General features: G+C 44.7%; 1 protein-coding gene across 1 annotated transcript in view; it reads right to left on the bottom strand.

The window, feature by feature from the left end:
- lama2 (laminin, alpha 2) overlaps positions 1 to 26,954 on the bottom strand; it is a 285,101-nt gene that overhangs the window by 1,929 nt on the left and 256,218 nt on the right. The window contains exons 47-60 of the mRNA XM_060913573.1: positions 26,253 to 26,412; positions 24,859 to 24,983; positions 24,605 to 24,767; positions 24,381 to 24,525; positions 24,074 to 24,212; positions 17,701 to 17,821; positions 17,382 to 17,612; positions 14,194 to 14,345; positions 13,739 to 13,915; positions 10,521 to 10,698; positions 2,347 to 2,459; positions 1,471 to 1,660; positions 1,117 to 1,275; positions 794 to 947 (exon numbers count right to left, since the gene is read on the bottom strand). Of these exons, the coding sequence (XP_060769556.1) occupies positions 794 to 947; positions 1,117 to 1,275; positions 1,471 to 1,660; positions 2,347 to 2,459; positions 10,521 to 10,698; positions 13,739 to 13,915; positions 14,194 to 14,345; positions 17,382 to 17,612; positions 17,701 to 17,821; positions 24,074 to 24,212; positions 24,381 to 24,525; positions 24,605 to 24,767; positions 24,859 to 24,983; positions 26,253 to 26,412 (2,207 nt within the window). The remainder of the gene's footprint in view (positions 1 to 793; positions 948 to 1,116; positions 1,276 to 1,470; positions 1,661 to 2,346; positions 2,460 to 10,520; positions 10,699 to 13,738; positions 13,916 to 14,193; positions 14,346 to 17,381; positions 17,613 to 17,700; positions 17,822 to 24,073; positions 24,213 to 24,380; positions 24,526 to 24,604; positions 24,768 to 24,858; positions 24,984 to 26,252; positions 26,413 to 26,954) is intronic.

Genomic DNA, 26,954 nt, shown 5'->3' with positions numbered 1-26,954 from the left:
GAAGCTCTGTTTTTTTCGGTTCTGAAAAAGTCATTTTTCCAAATCGTGTAAATCCGTTAAGATTTTTTTTTTGGGGGGGGAGGGGTGGCTCTCTCACTGTCTCACTCTCATAGGGCCAATGATTTTCTGTGATCGCGGAAAACAGATGGAAATTACGGAATTTTTATAGTGAAACGTTGCTCGCGTGTCAAAATGTAACTGCCGCTAACGCCCAAGCAGACATGCCTTCAGTGTTGCCAGATATTGCTAACGTTTTCCACCCCAAAATATGTTCAAAACCAGCCAAAAAGCACCTAAACCTGCCCAATCTGGCAACACTGCATGCCTTTCCGGTCAAGTGATTGTGATTGGCTTGTGGCACACCTAGCCAGCCAATGAGCTGCTTGTTTACAGATTCGCTCCCCGCGTCGCAACCAGAATGGCGACCGCTTAAAAGAATGCTCTGCCAGTGGCGAGTGTGGACGTTGCGTGACTCGCAGAAGATTGTTGCAGGTCGGCGAAAAAACGACTTACTAATAGATATAAAAAAATAAAAGTAATTTAAGTAAGTTTAAAATGTAATTTAAATAAAAAGTAAAGTATTCATAAATTGAAGTTTGGAAGCGCCTCTGTTTTTGGGCTGAGGAGAAGTTTGAAAGGGTGTACCGTGATTCTGCCTTCTTGTATCGCGATACGGATCGTGGCTCTGCGTATCGCGATTTCGATTTCGATACGCATATCGTTACAGCCCTAATTCTTACACACACTTTATTAGTGCTGTGTGAGAGAGATTTGGAACACAGCTCGCTCTAACCTGCTTTCGCATATCCTGTACCGCTGAAGTACGAGCCGCTCTGCGTTCTGTTGAAACACGAGCCGACGCGGTAGCTGGAGCTCGGATTCTCTAAGTCCTGCGGCCCGTTTGTCATCTGGAAGTTTCTGATACAGCCGTTAATGCTGTACACCACCTACACACACACAGCAATGCGAGAATGTTTGTAATTAATTCAGTTATTTGTAATATAAAATTATTCCAAAAATGCATTTTAGTAAAAACATTTTATGCAATTTACTGAAATTTCACAAAAATATTTACTGCTCTGTGTGTGCATGCATGCATGCGTGTGTGTGCAGTACCGGTCCGATACGCTTGGTGGTGTAGTTTAGAGGAAGACCCCCCACGTACAGCTTCCCCACCACATCCAGGATGTCGGCTTTTTTCGGGCTCACGGTGTGTTTGATGTAACGGCTATCAACCGTCAGGATGCCTCTCTGTTTATCCCTACGTATCTTAATCTGCACACACACACAAGATCAAACGTCTAAATGCAGTTAATCAGCTACGACATGTTCAGTGTGTGAAGTTTTCTTCTTTAGTTTAGCACTCAAGCCAATATACGGTAAGCTAATGTCAGCGAATGTCGCGAACAAATAATGGCTACCGGTTTAGCGACCAGTTTAGCCTGGTGCACTGTAATGTTAACGCTGAACCTTGTGCCAGTGTCCGTCATTGATGATGCGTGGAACGCTGACAGACGTGTTCCCGCTGCCGAGGTCGTAGCTCAGGTGAGCCATTCCCTCCTTCACCTGCACCGTAGCAAAGTCGGCGTGATTTATTCTGGCCATATACAACACCAAACCCGAATCGGCCTCCGTCCTCAGCTCAAACTCGATGGTCAGGCTTAAAAACACACAGAAACAGGTTTACGAGTAAACATCTGAATGGATTGCTACATGTTACCATGGTGATACGGCTTCCAGTTTATTAGAATCGCCAAGAACTTGGTGTAACGATCCGAAAAACCACGTGTGGCAGCAGGGGTGTGGCCAAGCGTCGGTTTGTGACTGGAGGGCGGAGTCAGGGAAGGTAAGTGGCAGAATCACTGCACCTGAGGTTAATTAATGTGTTTGTGTGTCTTCCCCAGTGACCACGCCCTATTTAAGGAGAGAGAGCGAGAGCAGAGGGAGCTCTCTCCCCAACCAGACGACTGGAGTGTGTGTGGCTGAGAGAGTGAAAGTACGCTGAAAAGTGAAAATAAAAGAGTTTTGTGAACTCAGTTCTGGCCTGCCGTCCTTCTGTGCTCCACCCACCCATCCATCCGAACTGCTACAGTGGCTTAAATACGGTAGGGCGTGGTCACTGGGGAAGACACACAAACACATTAATTAACCTCAGGTGCAGTGATTCTGCCACTTACCTTCCCTGACTCCGCCCTCCGGTCACAGACCGACGCTTGGCCACGCCCCCGCTGCCACACCACGCTAAATCCAGGAGCTCATCAACAAAGTTCTCCGCATCCTAAAAGCGTTCTACTTGGGATCCTGTCTGAAAAGGAAACCCATTAGGATCTGATGATTTGCGTTCACCTGTTCTTCACCTTCCTGTCGTCAAACTCGAACACCATGTGGCTGTTCCTCGAGAGACCAAACTGTTTCGCTAAACCCAGCACTTCAGGCTCCGCCTCCGCCGCACACGAAACCTGCGTGATTGGATGAACAGAATGTCAATCAAATTATAAACTCTCTGTCAGTTAGTTGAGCGTGTAATGCTGTGTTCACATATATACCGGCATGAAAGTGGTATAACCAGGGCTTTGAACCGGTTCAAGGAACGAAAACGAAAAACGGGAACTTTTTCCATTTCACATGGAACAGAAACGAAACCAGAAACTTTATTATTTTTTATGCTCCGGAACAGAAACGCTTATTAAAAATAATGGTAATACCGGTTTTTATTTCGTTCCTCAAAGTTTCCGTAGCCTACAAATAAAAAAGTCATTCTTCTCCTGCGCAAGTTTCTATGACCCGCTGGGGTTCACTTCCTGTGTGACGTTCGCTGATTGAACGGAGAGAGCGGGAGGGTGGACTACTATCACGTCTCCACATCTTAAATAAGAGGTAAATATTGCAGTCTGTCGTTATTCAAAAACGTCAATTTCAAACACCATATCAATATATTTGTCCACGTTAATGAGAGGCTCGCGAACATTAAATGACGTTAACCTCTGTTAGCCTATCAATGCATAGGGCCTGAATAGCCTTTGGTAACACACTAAACGAATTATCTTTCATTTTTGGCACTTTTTCTGTTTGTGTAGATGGGAAGACATACTGAGAATCCAAATCGCCAACATTTGAAATAATAATTGTTTTGAATTATTTCTTGTCTTATTTAATGAAGGTTGTAATAGAATTAGCCTACATTTGGCTTAAGCTGGATGAGACAGAGACATCATTTTATAGCCATTTGTTAAACAGCTGACAGGGAACGTAATTAACCGTTCCGGGAACGAAATTTTTTTGTTCTAACCGGTTCGGGAACGTCTATTTAATGGTGGAACCCAAAACCGGAAACGTTAAAATTCCGTTTCTGTTCGGAACGAACCAATAGGAAAAAAATTCTGGTTCAAAGCCGTGGGTATAACTGTATCGATACAAAGTATACCGGTACAGTTTAGTGCATCTGTCCACACTAGCGAGAAATGTTTGCGGTTTTCTTTCACGGTAGTTGAAATGAAATGCGCGTGCGCGAAATGTTTCCGAGGTTACCGAGTAACTTCGTTCCGAGAATATGGCGGATGAAACAACGTGCGTGTGCTTTTTGTTGTCAATGTACAGTCTGGATTTCTGGTGGTCATTTATTCGGTCGAATCGTATAAAACGCGCGAGGCAGTTGAGAAAGAAACAAAGAAAACGAATCTCCGTTCTTCACTATTTTATTCAGCGAAGACATCGATTGAGGTGTGTGACTTTGCGCATTATATTTGTATCGATACAGAGCCGCTTCATCTGTCCACACTACAGCGAAGCACTACAGTGCCGATACTGTACCGGTACGAAACCCATACATTGTACCGATACAGTTATACCGCTACAGTACCGGTATAGTTGCTAGTGTGGACAGGTGTTGTGGTACGAAAGTAGTTTCGTATCGGTACAAAATCCCTAGTGTGGACAGGGTACAATATTCAACTGTTCGTGTGGAAAGTTCTGAACACGTGTGTCTCTGGAACACATGTGGATTATAGGTGCAGTACTGTAGTTTGCCCCTAGATGGCGAAAGAGTACACAACATGGACACATTCTGCTGTTAAACACTGCTGCTGCAACACATTGGAGGTTTTTTGGGGGGGGTTAGACAAAGGAAGTTAATTCCTGAGTGAAAAGGCAGCGATTTATAAAAAGATTACTACTTTTTTTTTTTTTGCTAATATGGCTGAATAAGACATTAACATTCGGGATGCTTCTACAGTTCTTGTTAAAACATACTGAACAACAAAAAAACCGCAAGGTTTTATGGAGCCCAAATGATCTTGTGAAACATATCAAAATTACAACAAATCCCCAGTGTAATGACATGTAATGAATAATATCACACAACACCGGCCAATTAAATCTGGACTGCCTTTCAGATTTTTCAAGTGTAGGTCATAAAAAGAATTTTCCCGACACCCAATTATTTTTGTTTAGTGACCGAAAGCTACTGAATTCAAATCACAGACTTCCAATTTTATTCGTTTTTTTAAATAGAACAATTAATGAGTTTATCTCCACGTGGCCCGAAATTCTCTGCTATTTTTTCCTGCTTCACCATGACGCAATACAAGATACTACGTCATGCATCACATCACGTAGTGGGCTTTCCCTGTTCGCGCAGGGCATTGTGGGATACAAATTTGAAACAGGAGAGAAAAATAGAGGACGTGAGTGTGCGAATGAAACGTGAAAGAGCGACTACAGTATAGTAACAGAAAGAAACCAGGGCTTTGAACCGGAATTTTTTTCCTATTGGTTCGTTCCGAACAGAAACGGAATTTTAACGTTTCCGGTTTTGGGTTCCACCATTAAATAGACGTTCCCGAACCGGTTAGAACAAAAAAATTTCGTTCCCGGAACGGTTAATTACGTTCCCTGTCAGCTGTTTAACAAATGGCTATAAAATGATGTCTCTGTCTCATCCAGCTTAAGCCAAATGTAGGCTAATTCTATTACAACCTTCATTAAATAAGACAAGAAATAATTCAAAACAATTATTATTTCAAATGTTGGCGATTTGGATTCTCAGTATGTCTTCCCATCTACACAAACAGAAAAAGTGCCAAAAATGAAAGATAATTCGTTTAGTGTGTTACCAAAGGCTAGTCAGGCCCTATAGAGGGCTACCGCATGACGTCACCGCGCCGCGAGATTTTGTTAGGCGCCATATTGGAAGACCAAGTACACATCTATGCAAGTACATACATACATAACAAACTACAGCTGAAATGTAGCCAGGGCCGGTTCTGCCCTAATCTGGACCCGGGTGCAACATCGCGCAACCCCACCCCCCCAAAAAAAACAGTCTAAATCAGGACAACCATCACATAACTTTAACTATAAACATTTTATATCAACTATTTTAACTAAATGGGCTATAATAAATAAGCCTGCAGGCAGCCACGGCGGGCTGCCTCAGAAAAGTAACCATTTGTCCTACCTTAAAACTCGTTTTGCATTTTCTGCCTCCTTTTTTGTATTTTCGACCCTCCGTTTATTTTCTTTCCTTTTCTGAAAACCCGATTTGTGTCCAGACATTTTGTTCTGCTACCAACGAACTAACTCATCAGGTCTCGTCTCTCGAGCCCGCGATGATTCCCGTGGGAAGGGCAACAATTGATACATTTTTACAAACAGCCAATAGGGAGGTTGCATCGTTCAGGCTCTTCTTTGCTCAGACACTCAGTAACGCACTTACTCACTAGTAGTCCACCTTCCCGCTCTCTCCATTCAATCAGCGAACGTCACACAGGAAGTGAACCCCAGCGGGTCATAGAAACTTGCGCAGGAGAAGAATGACTTTTTTATTTGTAGGCTACAGAAACTTTGAGGAACGAAATAAAAACCGGTATTAACCGGTTACCATTATTTTTAATAAGCGTTTCTGTTCCGGAACATAAAAAATAATAAAGTTTCTGGTTTCGTTTCTGTTCCATGTGAAATAGAAAAAGTTCCCGGTTTTCGTTTTTGTTCCTTGAACCGGTTCAAAGCCCTGAAAGAAAGCAAGAAGAAAAGACGTTATAACTGTCAGTGCACGCTCAAAGGGAAACCTGTAGATGGCAGTAATGCAACACTGTGGATGCCAGCTGCCGTAAAACCCAAAAGAAGAAGAAGAAGGTAAACCTGCGCATGCGCACACACACGGACTTCCTCTGTCTGCTCGACTGCGCGATTTCATGCACATTATTTGCTTTAATCCTCTCAAATTAAATAACTTCCCAGACACAGAATGGCCTGATATTTTGTGAGATATTACAGAAATGAACAGATATCACAATCACCACATTTCAGACGCAACTAAATTTCACCGATTTTATGAAATCGAAAGGCCGTAATCGATTTATTCAAGCGACTGTACAAAATAATGGTGCGTAATTCTGTGCCCAGGACAGATTTGAGTCGTGAGTATGGCCCCTTCAAACTCGCAACATGGCATCAATCCTGTATCGCATGAACAACGCGGATATCCGAATTCCTTGATGGATGTTGTTAAACATGTGCTGGTTCTGAATTTCTTTCTGTGGATCCGGATTGACCCACAGATATTTTATGTGCGACATATCCAGAGAGAAGGTTGACCATGGCAAAGTTTGAACACTTTCTTGTTTCAGGAAGTTGATACACACCCTGGTGGTGTGCAGTCTTCTGAAGAATTTATTCAGAGCGATGGACGCCATTCAGGTTTCCTTCCTTCAGGAGCAGTAGTCGACGCACGCAGACGATGTTGGCGCATATGACAGATGTCATAACACGAGGCCTTCTAGAGTGTCTGGACTGAACCTGACATGAAGACAACTGATCGTTGATTCATGTACAACAAAACACCTGGCAACATCCCTCGCTGACCTTCTTGATGACTCTTTTACGCTGGATTTGACTTAGCCACGGCATCGTCAAGATACCTGCTTCAGTTTTCAGCCACTTTTATACAGGCTGAAGTCGTGAACAAACGTGTCACTCCCATTTTCTAAAAGCGTCTCTGAAGGTTCTCAGTCATCCAGGTCATATCCCATATGACTTCAAGAACTCTCCTTGGTCCACTAGAGGATAAACACCTGGAACGCCCCACTCGTCAGACAGAACTGAAGAAGCCTTTCGGATGAGAGCTGGAACGTCTTCAAGGATTTCAAGCAAGTCCAGTTGCTTTCTTTAGCACCTTTGTAAAAGTTTGCGGGGTTTTTTTGTTGTTGTTGTTGTTGGTTCCTCATGAATTGTGCATCCAGTATTTCTGTGCATGTGGATAAGTATGAGTGTTAGCATAGCAGTACCGCTGTTTGATGGATATCAATCAAGAGGCACAGCAGGAACGGTGAATTTCATTGAAATTTCATCAGTTATTAATGCGCTAATGCATTGTCCTCCGTCGTGCCTTCAGCCAATAAAACACACTTCTAAATATTTTTAAATCATGGCGCTATTTTGAGCAAAGGTCATCTTTATTAGGGCCGACACACCGAGGAACCAAATCACAGACTCTTAAACTACAAACGGAAACGTTTGAACAGACAGCACTGTGGTAGTTCACCTGTTAGCCAAGTACATCACACACTCATGTTACCTCACTAGCAGCGAGAAATCTGATATTAAGCAGCTAATCTGATTAAATATACAGCTAGCACACCTTTGTCCTGTGTTTGCTAGCAAGCGCCATGATTAACCCTAAACCCTAACCCCGAGGATTGATTTATAAATGTTATTGATAAATTTATATTGTAATAAATATTAACTGGCCAAACTGTCCTTATATTCACTGATGAAATTTAAAAAATAAAAATTTTAAAAAAGCTCCTGATCATGCTTTCAGACTTCTGGACATGACTGACTGTACGGTATAGCAAGAAAATTTGCTAGCTTTCCTAGCATAGATAGGTTTATCTTAGGGTGACCAGACGTCCGGGACAGTCCCGATTTGGGGTTGTGTGTCCCGAGTCCCGACAAAAGTCTGTCGGGACACGGATATGTCCTGGTTTTCGCCACTCGCGACGTTTGCGACTGAGCAGCGTGGGAATCATTAGCGGAGAAATGTCTGCATTTACTATTTTGATGAATTGACAGGAATCGCAAACTTTCCTGGTTACTGCCCCCTGGCCCTGTGGCATGGGGGTTTATTTAGCCACATTATTCCAGACAACAGAACGTGTTGCCATGCAACAATAAAATAAACATTAACTGGCGCGAATGTTCTTTGTCTAGCAGCAGTAATGCCGCAGCAATTATGCCGAAAAGAAAATGTACCTTTTCCAAAGGTTTACAGGGCACCTACCCCTTCCTCCGAGAGGTGCAGAACAATGCGCACAAAGCCGACTGCACACACTGTAAGTGTTTTGTTCTTGTACTGAGTTGGGTAGCCTATGCTGCAAATGCTGTGCGCTCCTGTGGGGGCTTTCCTCGGGCTGTCGCCCCTCTCCTCCTTTACTGCTGTTTTGTTTGAGTGTATATTTATGGAAGCCACAAGCGGCCCTTCATATAATCTTTTTTTATTCACCTTGTTATCCCGAGATAATGACATAATTAATTCAGGATCTCGAGAAAACAACACAACTAATTCGAGATCTCGAGAAAACAAAACCGTTATTCCGAGATCTCAGCTGGATCACTGTATCTTCGTCGGTAGAGACGAAGCCGGGCCAGTCTTCTGCGGAGGTGCCGTGGACTAATTTTGAAATTATCCCTTATTAAAAGACTTAATGCAATCTCTGCCTGTGTCGACCCCTGATCAAAATATTGCCTTATTAGCTGATCGATTATTCCAGACATTCTAATGACCAAAGTTGCGTCTATACAGAATGAGAAATAGCCCCAAAGTCGGCATATCGCAAGTCTCTTGGCGCACCTGAATGAACCATTTCTCAGCTGTTTACTCGAGATCATGAAATAATTGTTTTGTTTTCTCGAGATCTCGAATTAGTTGTGTTGTTTTCTCGAGATCCTGAATTAATGATGTCGTTATCTCGGGATAACAAGGTGAATTAAAAAAAGGATTATATGAAGGGCCTCTCTCGGCTTCCGTAGTATATATTCTCAAATCACTTGTCTCTTTTTTGTTTCTGTTTAACACACCATTCTGACAGTTTGGCCATATTGCTGTGTTGAACAGCTTGTTGCAGCTTCCATTAAAGTGTTCACTTTTGTCCACATCTTCTTGCTTTATTCATTCAGTTGTGGGGAATGGTTAGTAAGGTTGATTCTGACCGAGGCTATGTTGAGGTCACATATCTACTTTTTAAGTTCATGCTATAGTGCGTACAATTGTAGAGATATAGCCTACATGTGCATATGCATTCTTCTTGGTGTTCTCACAAACAGGTGAAATAAATCAGTTTAAATGTGGCCTATGGACATAGCCTGGCCTGTTCTCAGCCATTACAACATCTGCTGTCTGACAATAATTTAACTGATCTGTATACCACTATGCTACTAGATAACAAAATGCCTGTTTGTTTTATTTCATGTGAGATGTTCATAAATGTGAGCTTCAACAAAATGATAAGAGCACCTCTCTGAGTGTCACGTTTACGTAAAAAAAAAGGTGTGCGTGCACGAGCATGGTCGCGCACAAAAGTGTCCCGGTTTCAGACTCGGGAAATCTGGTCACCCTAGTTTATCTGGCATTTGCAAAGATAATAAGCTAGCTAATGATTTTTTAAATTAACACTAGATAAGCGTCTAATTTGAGGAAAAACAAATTAGCTGTATATTTAACGAATAATGTTTCACTGTTATAACAAATTAACTTAGCAAGTTAGCGTTTACTTGCGAATTTAGCGAATCATTTTTAGAGCGATAATGCTTGCAGCAAAAAAATTGGCTAATTTACCAAATGGATACATTTGCTAATTACTTTTTAATGCTAGACATGCGGTCTAGCTGTCTGTACCAAGCTAATGTAGCAAAAGAAGTTTTGCTAGTTAACTTTCCTACCTAATTATTCATCACGTTACACTAAATGACATCCGGATCTGCCAAGCTTAATCTGGCAGAGGAATTTCGCTGGTTAGGGAATGATAGATTTTTACAGATTTTACAGCACAGAGGGGAAAAAAACAAACAAACAACAACAACATGGTGGCCAAATGAATATGCAAAACACCTATAATGAGATCAGAGTGGGCATAGCGGTCGTGAACAGGGAGTTGCTTGTGGGAAACGTTATTTCAGGTGATGAGCCTGCTAAATGAGGCAGCAAGAGCAGCACAATCAGCATTAGCGTTAGCGCTGTTAGCGTCAGGTCGAGAGGAGGAAAAGGTGAAGAGGAAGCACAGCTTAGCTTTTACTCTCTTTCTCTCGCCATCCATCTCACTCCACTTCTGTCTCACTATCCGTCACGATATATAACTCCTGTCGTCACCTCATCTTTGAGGCTAATGGCCTGGAAAAGTGCTCCATTTTTATAGCCGCACACACACACACACACACACACACACACACTTCTACTCTCAGCAGCTGTTCGCCAACCCACTGGCGACCACCACTTTTTTACCCACAATGCCTCACTCAGGACGTACAGTGGAAGGTGGGAGCAGTGGCCTCACTGTATAAGTGGGCAATTTGGGTGGGCTCACTTCCTCCTCCTCTTTTTCCTCCTCTTTTCTTGGAGTTGGATGTGGAGGGCGTGAGGCGACATCAGGACACCGCCCAATTTCTGCATTCTCGAAGGCCACCGGTTGGGAGAAGTCCATGAGGCTGCATTTAATTGACAGATTTGCAGAATTAGACACAAAATATTTTCTTTACTTCCCCTTTAAAAAAAAAACAGACGATCTGAATATGCATAAGTATGCAAATAAGAAATGCTCCCCCATCCTCCTGCCATCTCAAATCACTACTCCGTATCGTGAGCTAACTCCTAGTAAACTAGCTAGCGCATATCAACACAAGGGCGTCATTTTCTTATTGATTTATTTCATAAAATATACAGATATTGTATTGCGTTACCATGACGCCCATTACTAACTTTAGCTAACAACGCGAGCTAGCTATTTGACTTAGCGCACGGGTTTGGTTAAAATTTTCTGTGTATCTCCTCTAAAAATGTACGCATCAGACGTGATTGTTTCAAGCTGTCAATCTTATTTTGTGACACCATCATAGAGATTAAACAGTATGAAAATATAATATCACGATATCAGTGTTGGTTTTCGTCCTTGTCTCTTGCATGCGGAGATTTCTCCGGATTCTCTGAATCTTTTAATGATACCGTAGATGATGCGATCCACAAATTCTTTGCAGTTTTACATCGAGAACATTGCGTTATTCTTAAATTGTTGCGCTGTTTGCGCACACAATCTTTCACAGAGCGGTGAACCACGCCCCATCACGTGACTAGCCTGATGCCAATTAATGGAATTAGTTGTTAGATGTTCCACCAGGCTTTTTTTTTTTTTTATTAAACACTGCAAACTTTTTCAGTCTTTTGTCCCAACTGTTTTTGAAACTTGTTGCTAGCATTAAATTCAAAATGAGCATATATTTAAAATAAAACCAGTGTCAACATTTGATACGTTGTCTTTTGTCCTGTTTTCAATGAAATAATAGGATTTCCATGATTTACAAATCATCACATTCTGTTTTTATTTACATTTTTCACAGCATCCCAACTTTTTTGGAAACAACATTGTATATAAAGATATGCGATAATATGCTACGAAGTTGAGGTAGATTAGCATTCAATTGAGCTACACAATCGATAGCCCGGACCCCAAGGTCAGATGAGTTTAGCATCCGTGTGTCCTCTGTCAGGATTTAGTTCAGATCTGTGTCGAGCTCTAATTACACAAGCTTACTGCTAATTAACCAAATATCTAGCAGATGATCAGCTAGCGACAGAATAGAGATCTTGCATGTGACGTCACAGCCGATCCAGATTGTAACAGATGCCATCTTGTCGGTCAAACGCCATTTTCCGCCTTCTACTTCTACCTTTCCTTCTGGAAAACCCTACTATATACAATTCTACTACAATGGCTGCGGCTACAAGCTCTCCCTACCTGTGCACGTTTTTTATGTTTTCTGTGTGTATTTTTGCGTGTTGTTCGTCTGTACCGGACTTCAATATCCGCTACAACCGTATGGACTTACTGGACATTGGTTTCCAGCAGAAAATGACGGTTTGTAGCGATTTCCATCGCATGCACAACATTCCGGACGAGATAGCGAGACCAGCGGGGTCTCCGTGGATTGTTACCGGGTCTGGCAGGCGAAGGAGGCGGCGTCGGGAGAGGAAGCAAAAGCGAGGCTGCAGGCAGAGCCGGCCTGTTGACTAAGCTCAGAAAACAGCCACTCAAATCTCCACTGCCAAGCCTCTACCTCTCCAACGCCAGATCCATGGTAAACAAGACGGACGATTTGGAATTACAGCTGGAATTACCTTATTCTATTCTATTCTATAATCGGCTGGTCAGTGCTATACTCAATACTTAAGTGACTTACCCGTCCAATGAGGATTGTTATTTTCTTGTTTACAAGATGCCACATCCAAGGGCGGCTGACAAATCCTGAATTTCTGTACAGATAACTGTCCAGAGATTTATAAGCACGCAGTGCTTCACCACTGAACAGCGAGGGAAAGTTAATGAGGTAATTATACACGTCTGGGTATTCCGCTGGCAGTTCAAAATCCGGTCGTGAAAACTCCGTCCGGTAATCGATAAGGGTCACTAATCTGTAGATCGTTTATTTTAGACATATATCTAGTTATCTGTTCATTAGAAAAATGAGCCGTGTAGTCCGTCGGTTGAAATTGATCCATTTTGTACACGAGTGCAGCAGTATTCAGCCGTGTTTTTTACCGACAAGATGGCGGCTGTGTACTTTCCGGTCACGTGACTGCAAGATCTCTATAGGCGACATTTCTTGTTAGCATAAACTCATTAACAAGAACTAGCAGATGATACTCTTGAAACTGTGTTGGAATGAGATATGATTTAACCACAAAAAATTCAATCATATCATATGTCAAGGGTCAGATTTGTAGTTGAGTTTTGTTACACGGCGCGGATACACAGACAACACACACATGCACACATGCGCCCGCGCGCACACACTCTAGAGCGACTAGTGAATAATAGCCGCAGTTATGAGCAAGGACACACTCGTTTAATGCTCTGCCACTGAGGTCAAGGGCTTTCTGACAGAGATTCATACTCGTCATTAGCGAAAGAAAAACCCAGCAATTCATTTATATGACTGCACCTCAAAACAGCGCCACAGGCTAAACAAGAGTCTCATTTTAAACCACAACACACACACACACATTGTTGTACCTTGTATCGCAGTAATGGCTAACGCAGCTCATCGGATTTACAGCATGTTATTATCGACCCTGATACACAGCTCGATTAGTTTATTACAGCAGTAAAAAATGTTTTCAGGGCTTTTTATCCATCAGCTGATGTGATACTGGGTGTCCAGTAGGGGGAGCACATGATCTGATTTACAAAATAAATCTAAAAAAAACCCCTCATGATATTAAACAAATATTAATTTACTGGTGTTTGTTTCCTTATTTCTCGACTGGAGATGTACAGATTATGTACAGCGCGGTCATTAAGCAGATGGCCAACTGTTTGGCTTTGTGGCGTTATCTATAAATATGGAGCATAAAGTTTTACCTGAAAAATAGCTTTTAAGAATGAAACGGCTGAGTTAAAGATTAAAAAGATTTTTAAAAATGCTCACCGATGCAAGGAATAAATAGGTGTGTGTAGGTGTATGTGTGACATACATCGTGTTGATCAGAAGGTTCCAGATGCAGCCTTCAAACGGCAGGCCGGGTCTCTGCAGGCTACCTGCCATGTCAGCTGGGACTCCGCCCACAAACAGCCTCTGGATAACGATTGGCTGATTACTGGGTAATGCCTGCTCCAATCGCTCCTCTTCATCCACCTGCACTGAGAATAAGCTAACACACACACAAGAAAGAGTAAAGGTATGAATGTGTGAATGAAAGAAGGTGCAAATTGGAAGAGGAACAATCAACAAAAAGAAGGAAAGAAACTAACAAAGAAAGAAAGGTAAAGGGTGAAAGGATGTGTGAGAGATTGAAAAGAGAGAGAGAGCAGCCTAGTTGTTCGAAAGGGAGCTGTAGAAAGAAAGAAGGTGAAAAAAGTGAGAGTGGTAGAGGAGTCAGAGAAAGAAAGTGAGTAAGACAACTACAAGGCGAACGAATGAGTCTCTCACCTTCCTGAGTGCCGGCGGATGCGTAGTGAGTGCTCGAGTCCATCATGTAAAATCCCTCCATCAGGCTTTCTGAAGATGCGGCGAGGGTTCCTACTGCCACTGAACACCAGCACCTCCAGAACTCCCTTATTCAGCTGTACTGACACATACGGCTACAGACAGACAGACAGACAGGGTAAAAGAGAGACTTCTTTTACATTGACCTTCTTAAAAATAATCAGTCCTACAGACTAGAAGCTACAAGATAGACAGCCAGAGAACCAACCAGACAGTCAGACAGATAGATAGCCAAAACATCCAGTCATACAGACAGTCAAATAGTCAAACAGAGTAAATGACAGCCAGACAGAAGGTCACCCAAAGAATCAGAAAAACAACCAGACAGGTAACCAGCTGGACAGATGGTCAGCCAAAGAGTCAGAAAAACAAGCAGACAGACAGGTAACCAGACAGACAGAAAGACAGCCGGACAGAGGATCAGCCAAAGAGTCAGAAAGACAAGCAGACAGACAGACGACTGGACAGACAGAGGGTAAGCCCAAGAGTCAGAACAACAACCAGACCAACAGACAATCAGCCAGACAGAGGGTCACCCAAAGAGTCAGACAGACAGCCCACCAGACAGAAAGACAGAGTCAGCCAAAGAGTCAGATAGACAACCAGCCAGAATCATCTGGCCAACCAGGCAGTAGTTAGTCAGGGTTCAGTAAAATGCAGCTGTCAGAGCTAGACAGACATACAGAGACATATGGTCTGGATCATTAACCAGACAGCCAATCAGACAGTCCACTAGAGCTGGCCCTGCAGCTCTTTATTGGAACGAGGAAGCTTAGGGTGTTCTCACACAAGGTGAGCCGTACTGCACCTGAGCGTGTTTGACCCCCAAAGCCTGGTTTGTTTGCCAAGTGTGATACTGCGCTTGGGCAGGTACGGTTCACTTGGACCACTTGGAAGAGGTGCATTAGGGCGTGGTTCAGTTGGGTTCTTGCACAGTGTAATCAATTACTAACCATTCAGAACTCGAACGCTATAACATACTTTTCAATTCATTGAAGAATATTTGGGTTATTAACAAGTTTGGTTTTCACCTTATTGATGAATGTGAATTCTAGTCAGTAAGTAAAGCTGCATCGTGATGATGTAAGCACACTCAGGACCGGAACATAAAGCGCAGTATGAGTGCAAGCCAGTGGGGGAGGGGGGACAATCACTCTCGAGAGCAGTACATTGGTGTGCGTATGTCCTTAGAGCTGCAAGACTAGGTCTACAACAGGCTCAGAGAAACCCTAGCCTTGGTCTTGGTGATGTGGCAGGAACCCTGTTCCACCTCCGCACAAAAGTGTGGAACTGAGTCTAGAACAGCTAGAGTTGGAGGAACTTTATAGCAAATGGTTCACCTTTGCCCATGGCTGAACAGGATCCAACACCATATCCACATGCCACAGGGAGTCATCATGCTGCAGAAACCTTTCTGAAGACCCAGTGTCAGCCCATAGAGACTGAGAAACAGAAAATAGTGCAGAATGCAACATCCTTTGGCCTAGCACCATAGTGATGATGCTAAAGACAGACCCTACAATCTCCAGAGGCTCAGTGAGGTGCCAGAATTTGACGCCTACCCCATTCCCCTGATGAACAAACTCCTAATGCTTGCCAATGATCAAAATGCTAGTAGCAATCTGGGAGTAATGGGCTTTGCCTTCTGGGCTCGATAGGGTCCCTGTAGGTTTCCAGCACTTACTGGACAACCTCAAGCTGTGATAAAGGAAGGCCAAGCAATAATGGCTGGTGGGGCCTTCCTTTCTTATCTTGAGAAAAGACGAAAGACAACAAATGCGACTCCTTAAACAAAGCCATGACAGTACCTGAGACGCACAAACACAATCTTTATGAACTGCCCGTCACTGAGCAACATTGTTCCACCATCTACTTTCTTTTCACAAGCTCTTCCCTGCACATAAATAAAGCACTCTTTTATTGTTTAACTCGACTGTGTGTCATGGTCATGTCCTACCAGTCTTAGCATCACATCGTCTAACTATTGTGCGTTTTATGACTTTCTAACACCAGAACATTCACCACAACTAACCTAAAGATCTAATCTGATGTAACCTTAAGAGGCGCAACCAGTCCATGGTGGACTGACCTGACTGACCATGAAAGCTTTTATAAGAGTAGTGCATGTCCTCCAACAGGACTGAGTATACACACACACAAACTCTTTGAGTAGAAGCAGAATTACAGAAGGGCATGCACGAGCATGGTTTCATTCTCAAAAGCCCTCGTGGCAGGGACCGAGGAAGGAAAAAAAAAGGAGAGAAAATAAAAAAGGGAAGCAGGATACAACCCATGGCCACGTCCACTTCATTTAGGGCCCATAATGATTTTCAAAAAGGGGACGCTCTTGGACGCTGTCCCATGAGGAGTTGGTGCAAATTGGACCCCATCCATCAATGAGGCGGAGAATAAATCTATTTTTACGAGTGAGGGACACACGGAGGCAGCGAAGGAGGGAGGGAGGAAGAGCAGGTTAAAGCTACGACCTGCACCACATAATTGATGTGATGCCCTCGAGATAGAGCGAGAGAAACAGAGAGAGAGAGTTAAAGAAAGAGAGAGAGTGCCATTAGAGAAAGAGACGTAGGATGTCATATTTTAATTAAACCGATCCTTGCGCCGCTGGTCTTGAGAGAGAGTGTGTTTTGTGTTATATCAGCCAGAAGCAATTACACACACACACACACACACACACACACACACACACACAGGTGAATCATCAATCTCCTTTATGGCGTATGAGACACACCGCTAACCCTCTGGCTTCATCACTGTTATGGTGAACTGAGGACCACAGACACTCATCTTCCTCCTCTCCCTCTCTCTATCTATCTATCTTTTTTCTTTCTCTCCATCAATCTTTCTATCAATTTCTCCCAGTCTTTGTCTAATTCTGTATTCCTTTCTGTCTGTCTGTATAACTCTCTTTTTCTTTCTTTCTAAGGAGCTTTTTTTTCCTCCTGCTCATCACTCGACCAATCATCTCCCATCTCTCTGATTCTCTTTGTCTGCCTTTCTAGTTTTGATCTGATTTTCTGGATCTCGCTCTCTTTCTCCATATCAGTCCAGTTTTCTGTGTGGATATATTTTTCTAATTGTCTTTATTGCTTTGAACCCAGGGACTCCCTCACCTCTCCGGTCTGCCTGCGTTTGCGGCCTGGGTTCTGGAAACGGTTCTGGTTCTGGATATTCTGTGTGTTCTGGGTGAGGTGGGTCAAGGTGGTCACTCCACCTCGGCCGTACAGGATGATGCCATTTTCATTCTTAGTACTGAAGGACAGTGTAATCTCCGAGTCGACATCAAACACCATTGGACTCAACTCCACAAAGCCGGGCCGGGAGAAACTGACTGTGTGGACGTTCTGCAGGATGGGAGAGACAGGGCTTTGGGTTAGAGAGGCAAAAAAAGAAACATAGAGAGTTTTAAGAGAAACAGAACAAAAGGGAGACCTCTATGCTGCAGCCCTTGGTTAGTCCGGTGTAGTCTGAACTGCTTAGGAGGTTGTACGGTGTTCGGGAGACTTCGATGTCCTTCATACACCCGGCGTATCTCCTCAGGGTCACCTCAGGCCTGACACATCACACACACATACAGAGCTGGCAAAGTAATCCAGAGCCAGTTCTCTCACACAGCCCTCCTGCTTTCTTTTTATCTACCTTCATTATTTCCGGTTTGACCCCATTCTGGCCATAGCCCCCAATCAATTGTTTCCTGGTTAACCCACTTTTTTTTAGTAGACTTGGTCCTAGGAATTTCCAGGAAGTTCCAGATCAGTGAGATGATACACATTTACGTCATACGTATTAAAATTAAGCCAGATGAAAGCAGTGAAAGTTGATCGCATGTGACTTAGTGCCATAGTGAAGATGCCCGAGGAGCAAGAAGCAAGAGTGTGTTACAGTTGTAAAGTGCGCCATCCAAATAAATAAATAAATTAGGGTCAGGGTTAGGATGTTCAACACATTATAATTTTGATTATCAATTCCCGAACATGGGCGGCACGGTGGTGTAGTGGTTAGCGCTGTCGCCTCACAGCAAGAAGGTCCGGGTTCGAGCCCCGTGGCCGGCGAGGGCCTTTCTGTGCGGAGTTTGCATGTTCTCCCCGTGTCCGCGTGGGTTTCCTCCGGGTGCTCCGGTTTCCCCCACAGTCCAAAGACATGCAGGTTAGGTTAACTGGTGACTCTAAATTGAGCGTAGGTGTGAATGTGAGTGTGAATGGTTGTCTGTGTCTATGTGTCAGCCCTGTGATGACCTGGCGACTTGTCCAGGGTGAACCCCGCCTTTCACCCGTAGTCAGCTGGGATAGGCTCCAGCTCGCCTGCGACCCTGTAGGACAGGATAAAGCGGCTACAGATAATGAGATGAGATGAGATGAATTCCCGAACATGATGCTGAGGAGAGAGTCTTACAGTTTAATTCAGTATTGTAGTCGAGTCACTAAACCTCAAGTCTGAGTCCAGCCTTGAGTCCCTGGTGTTCAAGTCTGAGTCAAGTCCCAGTCATTAAAGAAAATTTGAAGTCGTCCGAGAACAAGACTCCAACCGCACCATGTGATGGTGGCTGTTGCTGCCTTTACGTAAAACCATCTCTGCTACTGCTCGACTGCCCCGTTTGAGTTAATAGGCTACAGATAAAAAGCTTGTTCATTGCTCAGCAAGCCCCGCCCACTATCAACAGGGCAAACTGATTACTACAATTTACGAATGTAGTTCACAATTGTATACTACAAAATACAACTACAAACCTGGTTTAATTATGCACAAAGTTTCCTAGTTCTTCTTTCTTCGTGGTTCCAATTGCTGTTTTGTAAAATTCAGTCATAGCTAACTTAACTTAGCTTGCGTAATTTATTTAGCGGTTCAGACCACCTTAGTGAAGAACTAACTATCGGTATAACCTGTCCCTATATAGTTCTCCAAAGATATTGAAGAGAAGTAGAACAAGAGACCAGTGTTGGCGTACTCAAGGCCGATCTCAAGACCACTCTTTGAAGGTCTCGTCTTGTCTTGGAATCAACCACATTTTTACTCGGTCGTGTCGCGGTCTCGGACAGAGAGGACTCGAGATTTTATTTCAAGACCGGTCAAGACCACAGCTGTGGGGATTTCACTAAATTACCTGTACACTGTCTGATTTATTTGTTAACATCATTACTGTGGATGTAAAACTTCCTGCTAATTTGAAATTGTTCTTCCTGTTAATGGTCATCACCCCTCCCCCGAACCTCCTGCACACACATAGATGCCCCTTTTCCACCAAAGCAGTTCCAGGGCTGGTTCGGGGCCAGTGCTTAGTTTGGAACCGGGTTTTCTGTTTCCACTGACAAAGAACTGGCTCTGGGGCCAGAAAAACCGGTTCCAGGCTAGCACCAACTCTTTGCTGGGCCAGAGGAAAGAACCGCTTACGTCAGCGGGGGGGGGCGGAGTTGTTAAGACCAACAACAAGACCGCGAAAGACTGCCATTTTTAAGCGACGAGAAGCAGCAGCTGTACAAATGCAAAGTCATCCATTATTATTGCTGCTGCTTCTTCCATGTTGTTTTCACTTCGATATTCGCGCCAAGGTTTATGCAAACGTAGCGATGTAACTGACGTATACAACAACGTAACTGATGTACACAGCGACGTACAGTAATGACGTGGCTTTCCTTAGCACCGCGAGCTATGGAAAAGCAAACTGGTTCTCAGCGCGCTCGCAAGTTGAACGAGTTGTGAACCAGCACCAGCCCTGGAACTGATTTGGTGGAAAAGGGGTAATAGTGGTCTGGTCCTGGTCTTGACTCAGTCTCACCATGCCTTGATCTTAGGGTGCTTTCACACCAACAGCAGTTGGTGCGCACTAAACAGTCCATTCGAACCAAAAGCTCTTAGTTCGGTTCGCTTTCGTCGGTGTGAACGCATCAATCGCACTCGGGTGTGCACTAAATCAAGCGGACCGAGACCTCCAAAAAGTGGTGTGACATTCCACACCAAATGTCAACCTCTGGCGCGGTCCCTCTGGTGAGAACGCGAACCTGGACCAACTCAGGTCTAAATGAACGGTTCGTTTGTTATAACATATTGAATTACAGCCTCTGCATTTGATTATTGTTATTTATTATTTATTGTACGTTTATTATTATTAACAACAAAATGTTTAAACCCATTCCTGTGTTATTACAACATAGGCTACTGTTAAAACCGGTGTATAATATGCACATTTTTTCATTGAAAAGTGGGGTGTGTCTACACTGGATATAATGTAAAAGGCTGCCCACACTAAGAATAGTAACTATTTTAATAACTATAAAGATAATGATGTGAGCATCTACACAATGTGAACATTATAACGTCCTGTAAACAGCGGCATCAGGCACACGCGCGTGCTCCAGCTCTGTCAGTGGGAAATTCAGATTGCCCTGTATTAACCTACAGCAGAACAGATTCTACAGTAAAAGCCGGCTGGCTTGTCAGGCGAACAGACTCTAGCCTACCTTGTGGGTCTTTGGAAAGGTGCTTGTCTCATCATCAGCAGGACAGCATTGGTGAAAATAGCGCGTCTCCTCTGCCTGAAATGACGCGCTATAGACCCCTTTCACTGACGTCACCCGAAACCGGAAGTAAAGAGACCCTGCGCCATTTTGGAAGACCAACAAACTCGTGATTAGGGGGAAATAACGGCAGCGGTATGTGAACCCACGAGAATAAAGTGGAGTGGCAAACGACTTAAACAAATCTGAGCTGCTTTATTTATGATTTATTGGCCCAACAGTAGACTTGAAAGAAACCTGTGTGAGACTTGGCAAAAAACTGTGGATATAATGGATAAGTCTGTGCATGATCTGCGGACACTTTGAGGTAAGCAAACGCAAGAAATTCAGATTTAAAACATGCTAAACTGGCCCCAAGTTGATAACTGTATGAGGAGCAAGCCTCCCAGACTTCTACAATTTAATAATAATAATAATAATTTAGAAGGTTTGGGGCTTGCTCGCTGCTGCCAGGTTGGTTGTTGAGTAGCCTGACTGTTTTTTTTCCTTGCGTGTGGTATCATTGTTGACGCGAGGTTGTTTTTTGAACATGCCAATGCGGACACGATTTCCCCTGATGAGTTATGACTTCAGACGCGATGCGTGTGTGGAGTCCGCGTGATATGTGCGTAAGATAGGCTTCTCATGTGTTTGGAGATCCGCGCTCCGAGACAAGCGCAAGCACCCCCTCCCCCCCAAGGGAAAAAAGGGACCCCCCCCGAAAATATCGGCATAGTTCGAACACTGAGTGTAGGCACTGGGTGTAAACAACAAATAGTTTACAATGTCTGGGTAGCAAACAGACGGCAGAATTGGTGTCCGGTCCTCCTCATGTTTCCATTCTCCCTTGCCGCGAGTCTTATCATATGGGTCAAACCCATCAATCACAGCCAGTTTCTCCACATACCGTGCCCTTTCTGCAGCTGGTCTCTCTCTCGGCTTGGCTTCGCGAACGAAGATTTTATGAAGGGCATTGTCCACAACGACTGCAGGCTCGCTCGTGGCTAATGAGTCCGATGCGGGACAGGCAGGTCCGGCCGCATTGGCTGCAATCGAAAGTGATGTCAGGTACCGCTGCTGAAATTTCCCGTTCTTTCCTTCTGCGACGCTTCTCCCACAGGTTCTCACAGCGGGATTCCTCGAAGGAGGAGACGGCCTGATGAATGGTGTAGCGCCAGGCGACACAGTCAGCAGCGAGGATCGACCACTGGTTGTGATCAATGTGACAGGCACCTAGTGACTTCTTCAGGGAGTCTTTGTAGCGTTTCCTTGGTGCCCCTCTGTCACGATGACCAGTGGAGAGTTCGCCATACAGGGCTATCTTGGGCAGGCGATGATCCTCCATTCTGGAGACGTGCCCTGCCCAGCGTAGCTGCGACTTCAGCAACATAGCCTCGATGCTGGTGATCTCCGCTTGTGTAAGGACGTCGACGTTTGAGACGTACTCGCTCCAGTGGATGTTGAAAATGGTGCGGAGACAGCGCTGATGGAAACGCTCGAGGAGTCGCAGGTGGTGACGATAGGTTACCCACGACTCAGAGCCATACAAGAGGGTGGTGAGAACGACAGCTTTGTACACTCTGATCTTGGTGCCCCTTTTCAAGTGTTTGTTTGACCACACTCTGTTGTACAGTCTGCCAAAAGTGCTGTTTGCCTTGGCCAGTCTGTTGTCGACTTCTTTGTCGATCTTGGCATCAGATGAGATGACACACCCCAGGTAGGTAAACTGGTGTACTGTTTTCAGCTCAGTCTCTACCCGAGGTGCGGGCTGGTGGAGGACCTCAGTCTTCTTCAAGCTGACCTCGAGTCCGAAGAGCTGGGCAGCTTCTGCAAAGCAGGACGTAAGGCGCTGCAGGGATCTTTCAGTGTGAGCGACGAGGGTAGCGTCGTCAGCAAAGAGGAGGTCTCTGATCAGCTGCTCATGTGTCTTTGTTCGGGCTTGGAGCCTCCTTAGATTGAACAGACTGCCATCCAGGCGGTAGCGAATGTAGACCATGTCTTCATCGTCAAGGTCTTCCATGGCCTGTTTTAGCATCATGCTGAAGAAAATGCTGAACAGTGTCGGTGCGAGGACGCATCCCTGTTTTACACCGTTGACGATGGGAAAGGGCTCTGAGAGGTTGCTGTTTACTCTGACTTGGCCGCTCTGGTCTTCATGCAACTGAATGATCATACTGAGAAACTTTGGAGGGCAGCCGAGGCGCTCCAATGTACTCACATAACCCGAATTATCATCCATCGTGTCACTTTACTCTCGCTCGTACTTTGTTTTATATTAAGTGCATGTACTTGGTCTTCCAATATGGCGCCTAACAAAATCTCGCGGCGCGGTGACGTCATGTGAAAGGGGTCTATACATGTTCGGCGAATCCAGTATATCCGAAGATTGTTCTCCAGCTGCAGCCGCGACTCATTCTGGAACTGGATATTTTGCCAGAAATGGGTAATGTTGACGATATAAAAAGCAAGGACCAGCGCAAGAAACAGTGTGCGAACGTGTCGCTCCATTGTGAAGGTCCAAATTGGCGCTTATTTCCACCGGAAGATGACGAAACGTCATTCAGACCAATTTGGTTCGTTTGCATGTGTGAACGCGGACCACACGCAGTCTGTATGCTACAGTGTAACAATTTTACTGCCTGGTGCGGTATGAAAGCGCCCTCAGTCTTGACTTGACCTAAATCCCTCAATGTCTTGGTCTTGGTCATGACTTGATCTTGGTTTAGGTGGTCTTGACTACAACACTACAAGAGACATTACTTCCTAAGACTTCCCGGATTTACCCCAATGTCTGATACCCCTTTTAGACCAACAGGGAACAGGTTCTTGAACAGGTTCCATTCAGGATTCTTTGAACCTTGGTGCCACACATTTGTTTTCATTCCATTTTTTCTGAAGATGTATCCTTTTTCCATTGCAGTCTCCATTGCTGTGCTCTGCTTCCTCTCCAAACTAATGACACGCCTACCGTACTGATGTCATCATGGTTCTCATTGGATATTTTGGTTCCACTTGGGAACCAAATTTTCAGGTTCCGAACCAATTTATTCTTGGTCAGAATGCTCTGAACAGTTCAAAATTTGGTGCACGAATCAGAACGGAACCCTGCTGGTCGAAAACAGGTAAACCTTCTGAAACAAACTTTGAACTATCATCTAGTTCTGTCAAGCTTTCCCACGTCAACACCTTCCACTGACTTCATTTGGCTGAAACAGAATACAACTGCATTCTAAGCCGAGTTAATTTGAAATTATACCCTTCTGATGCCTTAACCATTGAGACCTACCGTTAGCTTGAAAGGTAAAGGTGTTTACCTGTAGCGCCCGCTGGTGGGTAAACCGCTGAAGTAGATCCTCTCATCCTCCTTCAGGTTGAGACCTGTTGCTCCTCCTTGAGAGGTGATGAAAAGTTTCTCCTCCTCGTCGGTGTCCATGTCCACGATGATCACAGTGCCTGAGAGATCGGATTCGGTTAGATGGTGAACTTTACGCAAGTAAGGTGCATCCATTTCCTTCACATCTTTCCCAATCAACAGCATTCTTCCCACAAAGAAAAAAAGACAAGTGTGTGTGTGTGTGCGCGAGGTTGTGAGGTATGTTCAGCCCGAACAGTAATGATTACCTTCTTTTTTAGAGCGAGTCATAGTGAGCGATTTCCATCGTCCATCATTGTGTCGTTTCTGGCTGAGAGCGGAGCCAGTACCAGAACCAAGATCATAGCTGACCTTCACACGACCCTCACTCAGCTCGACACTCATAAAGTCCTTCTGCTCAGATAGAAGCAAAGAGTTTGGGATAGCTGTGTGTGTGTGCATGTGTGTGTGTGTGTAACAAAGTGTATGTTACCATGTCCTTGGTGGCAAGGTACATCATCACAGCGCTGGTGGAGAAAGTGCGGAACTTGAACGTCACTGTGGAACTGTTGGGGTTCCATCTGATTGGACGACTGACTGCAGCGTAACCCTCACCATCAAACTGAACCACGGCTTCAGAGTCAGCAGGCTGAGGACTACACACACACACACACACACACAGCTCAGATTCTATAAATTCAACAGTGTAAAACTGTAGCCATGAGTGTGTACCGTAAGTGTGTATACCTGACCACGCATCCTTTACAGTCTCCATCTCGCTCTCTATAGTTCCACAATCCGATCGGTTTACTGTCCAAGTACGTCTCTCCCATACAGCCGGAGAACGTGATCGTCTTCACTGCATCTGCTTTCTGCCGTTACACACAAACATGAAACCTAGATACGACTTCCTGTTCCCTTTCCCCGCTCCTGTCGTTCCTTTCATTCTCTTACCTTCTCATCTATCTCAGGCCTTACGTCCACTTTCCTTTTCCTGTCCCTTTCCCAGCCCCTTCGATTCCTGTTCCTTCCTGCAACTTTCTTGAGTCTCTTCCCTTCCTTCCATTGCCTCTCTTTTCTTCCCGACTATTTCATTTCTATCCCTTCCAGTCTTTTCCTTTCCTTTCTCCCCATTTCCTCCCTTCATGTCCACGCCAAGACTCAGCTGACTTCAATGGCCCTGACGACCCTCTAGGCTGCTAACACTGTTCACTCCCGGCCCCCAGTCACCTAAACCTACAGGATGACTCAACGACCCATGTGACCTCAACGAGTCTCCTTAGGCTTGCTTTTTTGTTCCACTAGAGGATAAATGCCTGGAACTCCCCACTCTGCATGCTCTTGCGACAAGGCTTTCGCAGATAGCTTTTCGCAGACAGTTGTAATTTATCGTCGAGCGGGGAGTAATAGGCGTGCGCGATGTTATTCACCGCCACAACACAAGGGGGCGCGAAATCGCTAGGAGTAGTTGGTGGGTGTGGTTAGTGGAGTGTTTACTTATAATGACTAGAACTGGAGTCGTATAGATGTCCGTACTTCCTCACTTCCTCGATCAACCGCTCTTCGTGCTGCTCCATCTTCGCTCGTGTTTTTAAAAATGGCGGTCGTGAAAACAAACCAAACCGGGAAAGTAGGGAAGCGGAAGCGCGTGTACAGCGGACGTAGAGTGGACCAATCAGAGCCCTCTTGTCTGCGACGCTGTCTGCGAGGCTTCTGCGGTGGTCACAATTTTTGCGAGGTGCGCGCAGAGCGTCTGCGAGGGGGGGGGCTACGCGGACGCCATCTGCGACGCCATCTGCGAGGACTGCATTGTCAGCATAAATTGGCCTTTAGACAGAACTGAAGAAGCCTTTCGGATGAGAGCTGAAACATCTTCAAGAATTTCAAGCAAGTCCAGTTGCCTTCTTTAGCACCTACGGTTTATGATCACCTGGATGACTGAGAACCTTCACGGACACACTGCCTTCACGTCCCTTTCAGTCCTGTCATATCCATAGCTTTTGTCTCGCATTCTTCTCTTCCCAGTTCCTTCCCTTTCCTTTCTTCCATGACATTTCCTTTTCTTCCTTTCTCCCTTCCTTTGCTTCCGGTACTTTCCATTCCAATCCCCAGTGTGTGTGTGTGTGTGTGTGTGTGTGTACCTTTACGCTGCCTAACATTCCTCCGACGAACAGGTAAGCGTTCTGATCCACATCCAGCACCGTGTAGCTCTCAGGTGACTTGGCACTCTGCCAGGTGGGAACGATGCCCGCTTTGGGGCCCTCGAGGGGCCGAACGGAAATGGTGCCATTCAGACCAACACTGAAACACACACACACACATTAGAACACACCCGTTCTGAACTATTGAGGTTTTTCACCCACGTGACCAAGTCATGTGAGGCTGCCATTTTGGACGTCACGGCTCGAATCGGTTTGAATGCGAGGAAGGCGACAAACGAAAAACATAAAAGAAAAAGGAGCGAGATGCAGAAAACACCTTCACTATCCAGCGACGTCGGGCATTTACAGTACAGGGCGAGCAGAGGGAGAGGGATTTGCAAAAATTGAGGTTAGCAGGCTTAGAGAACGACGTTTACCTGCTTCCACCAGGATTGTTCACTGACGTACGGAAGTACATGAAGCCCTCGTCTTTACCTGACTTCGGCCCACATGATCTGTATACCTATGTCGTTAAAAACCCATCGCCGTACACAGGTATTGATCTGAAAGCGTATAAGAGTTTGGATGCCTACAAATATTTTGTGTCAGGCTGGGTAACATGCCTACATCAGCGGGCTGTCCCTGGAGCCGGTGGTCGCCATCTTATTACAGCTAAGGTTTGTTCAGGATAAACAAAATGTT

This window comes from Neoarius graeffei, chromosome 2 (assembly GCF_027579695.1).
Source record: "Neoarius graeffei isolate fNeoGra1 chromosome 2, fNeoGra1.pri, whole genome shotgun sequence".
Taxonomy (NCBI): Eukaryota; Metazoa; Chordata; class Actinopteri; order Siluriformes; family Ariidae; genus Neoarius; species Neoarius graeffei.
The sequence above is the reverse complement of the archived record's forward strand: the minus strand, read 5'-3'. Positions and strand labels throughout refer to the sequence as shown.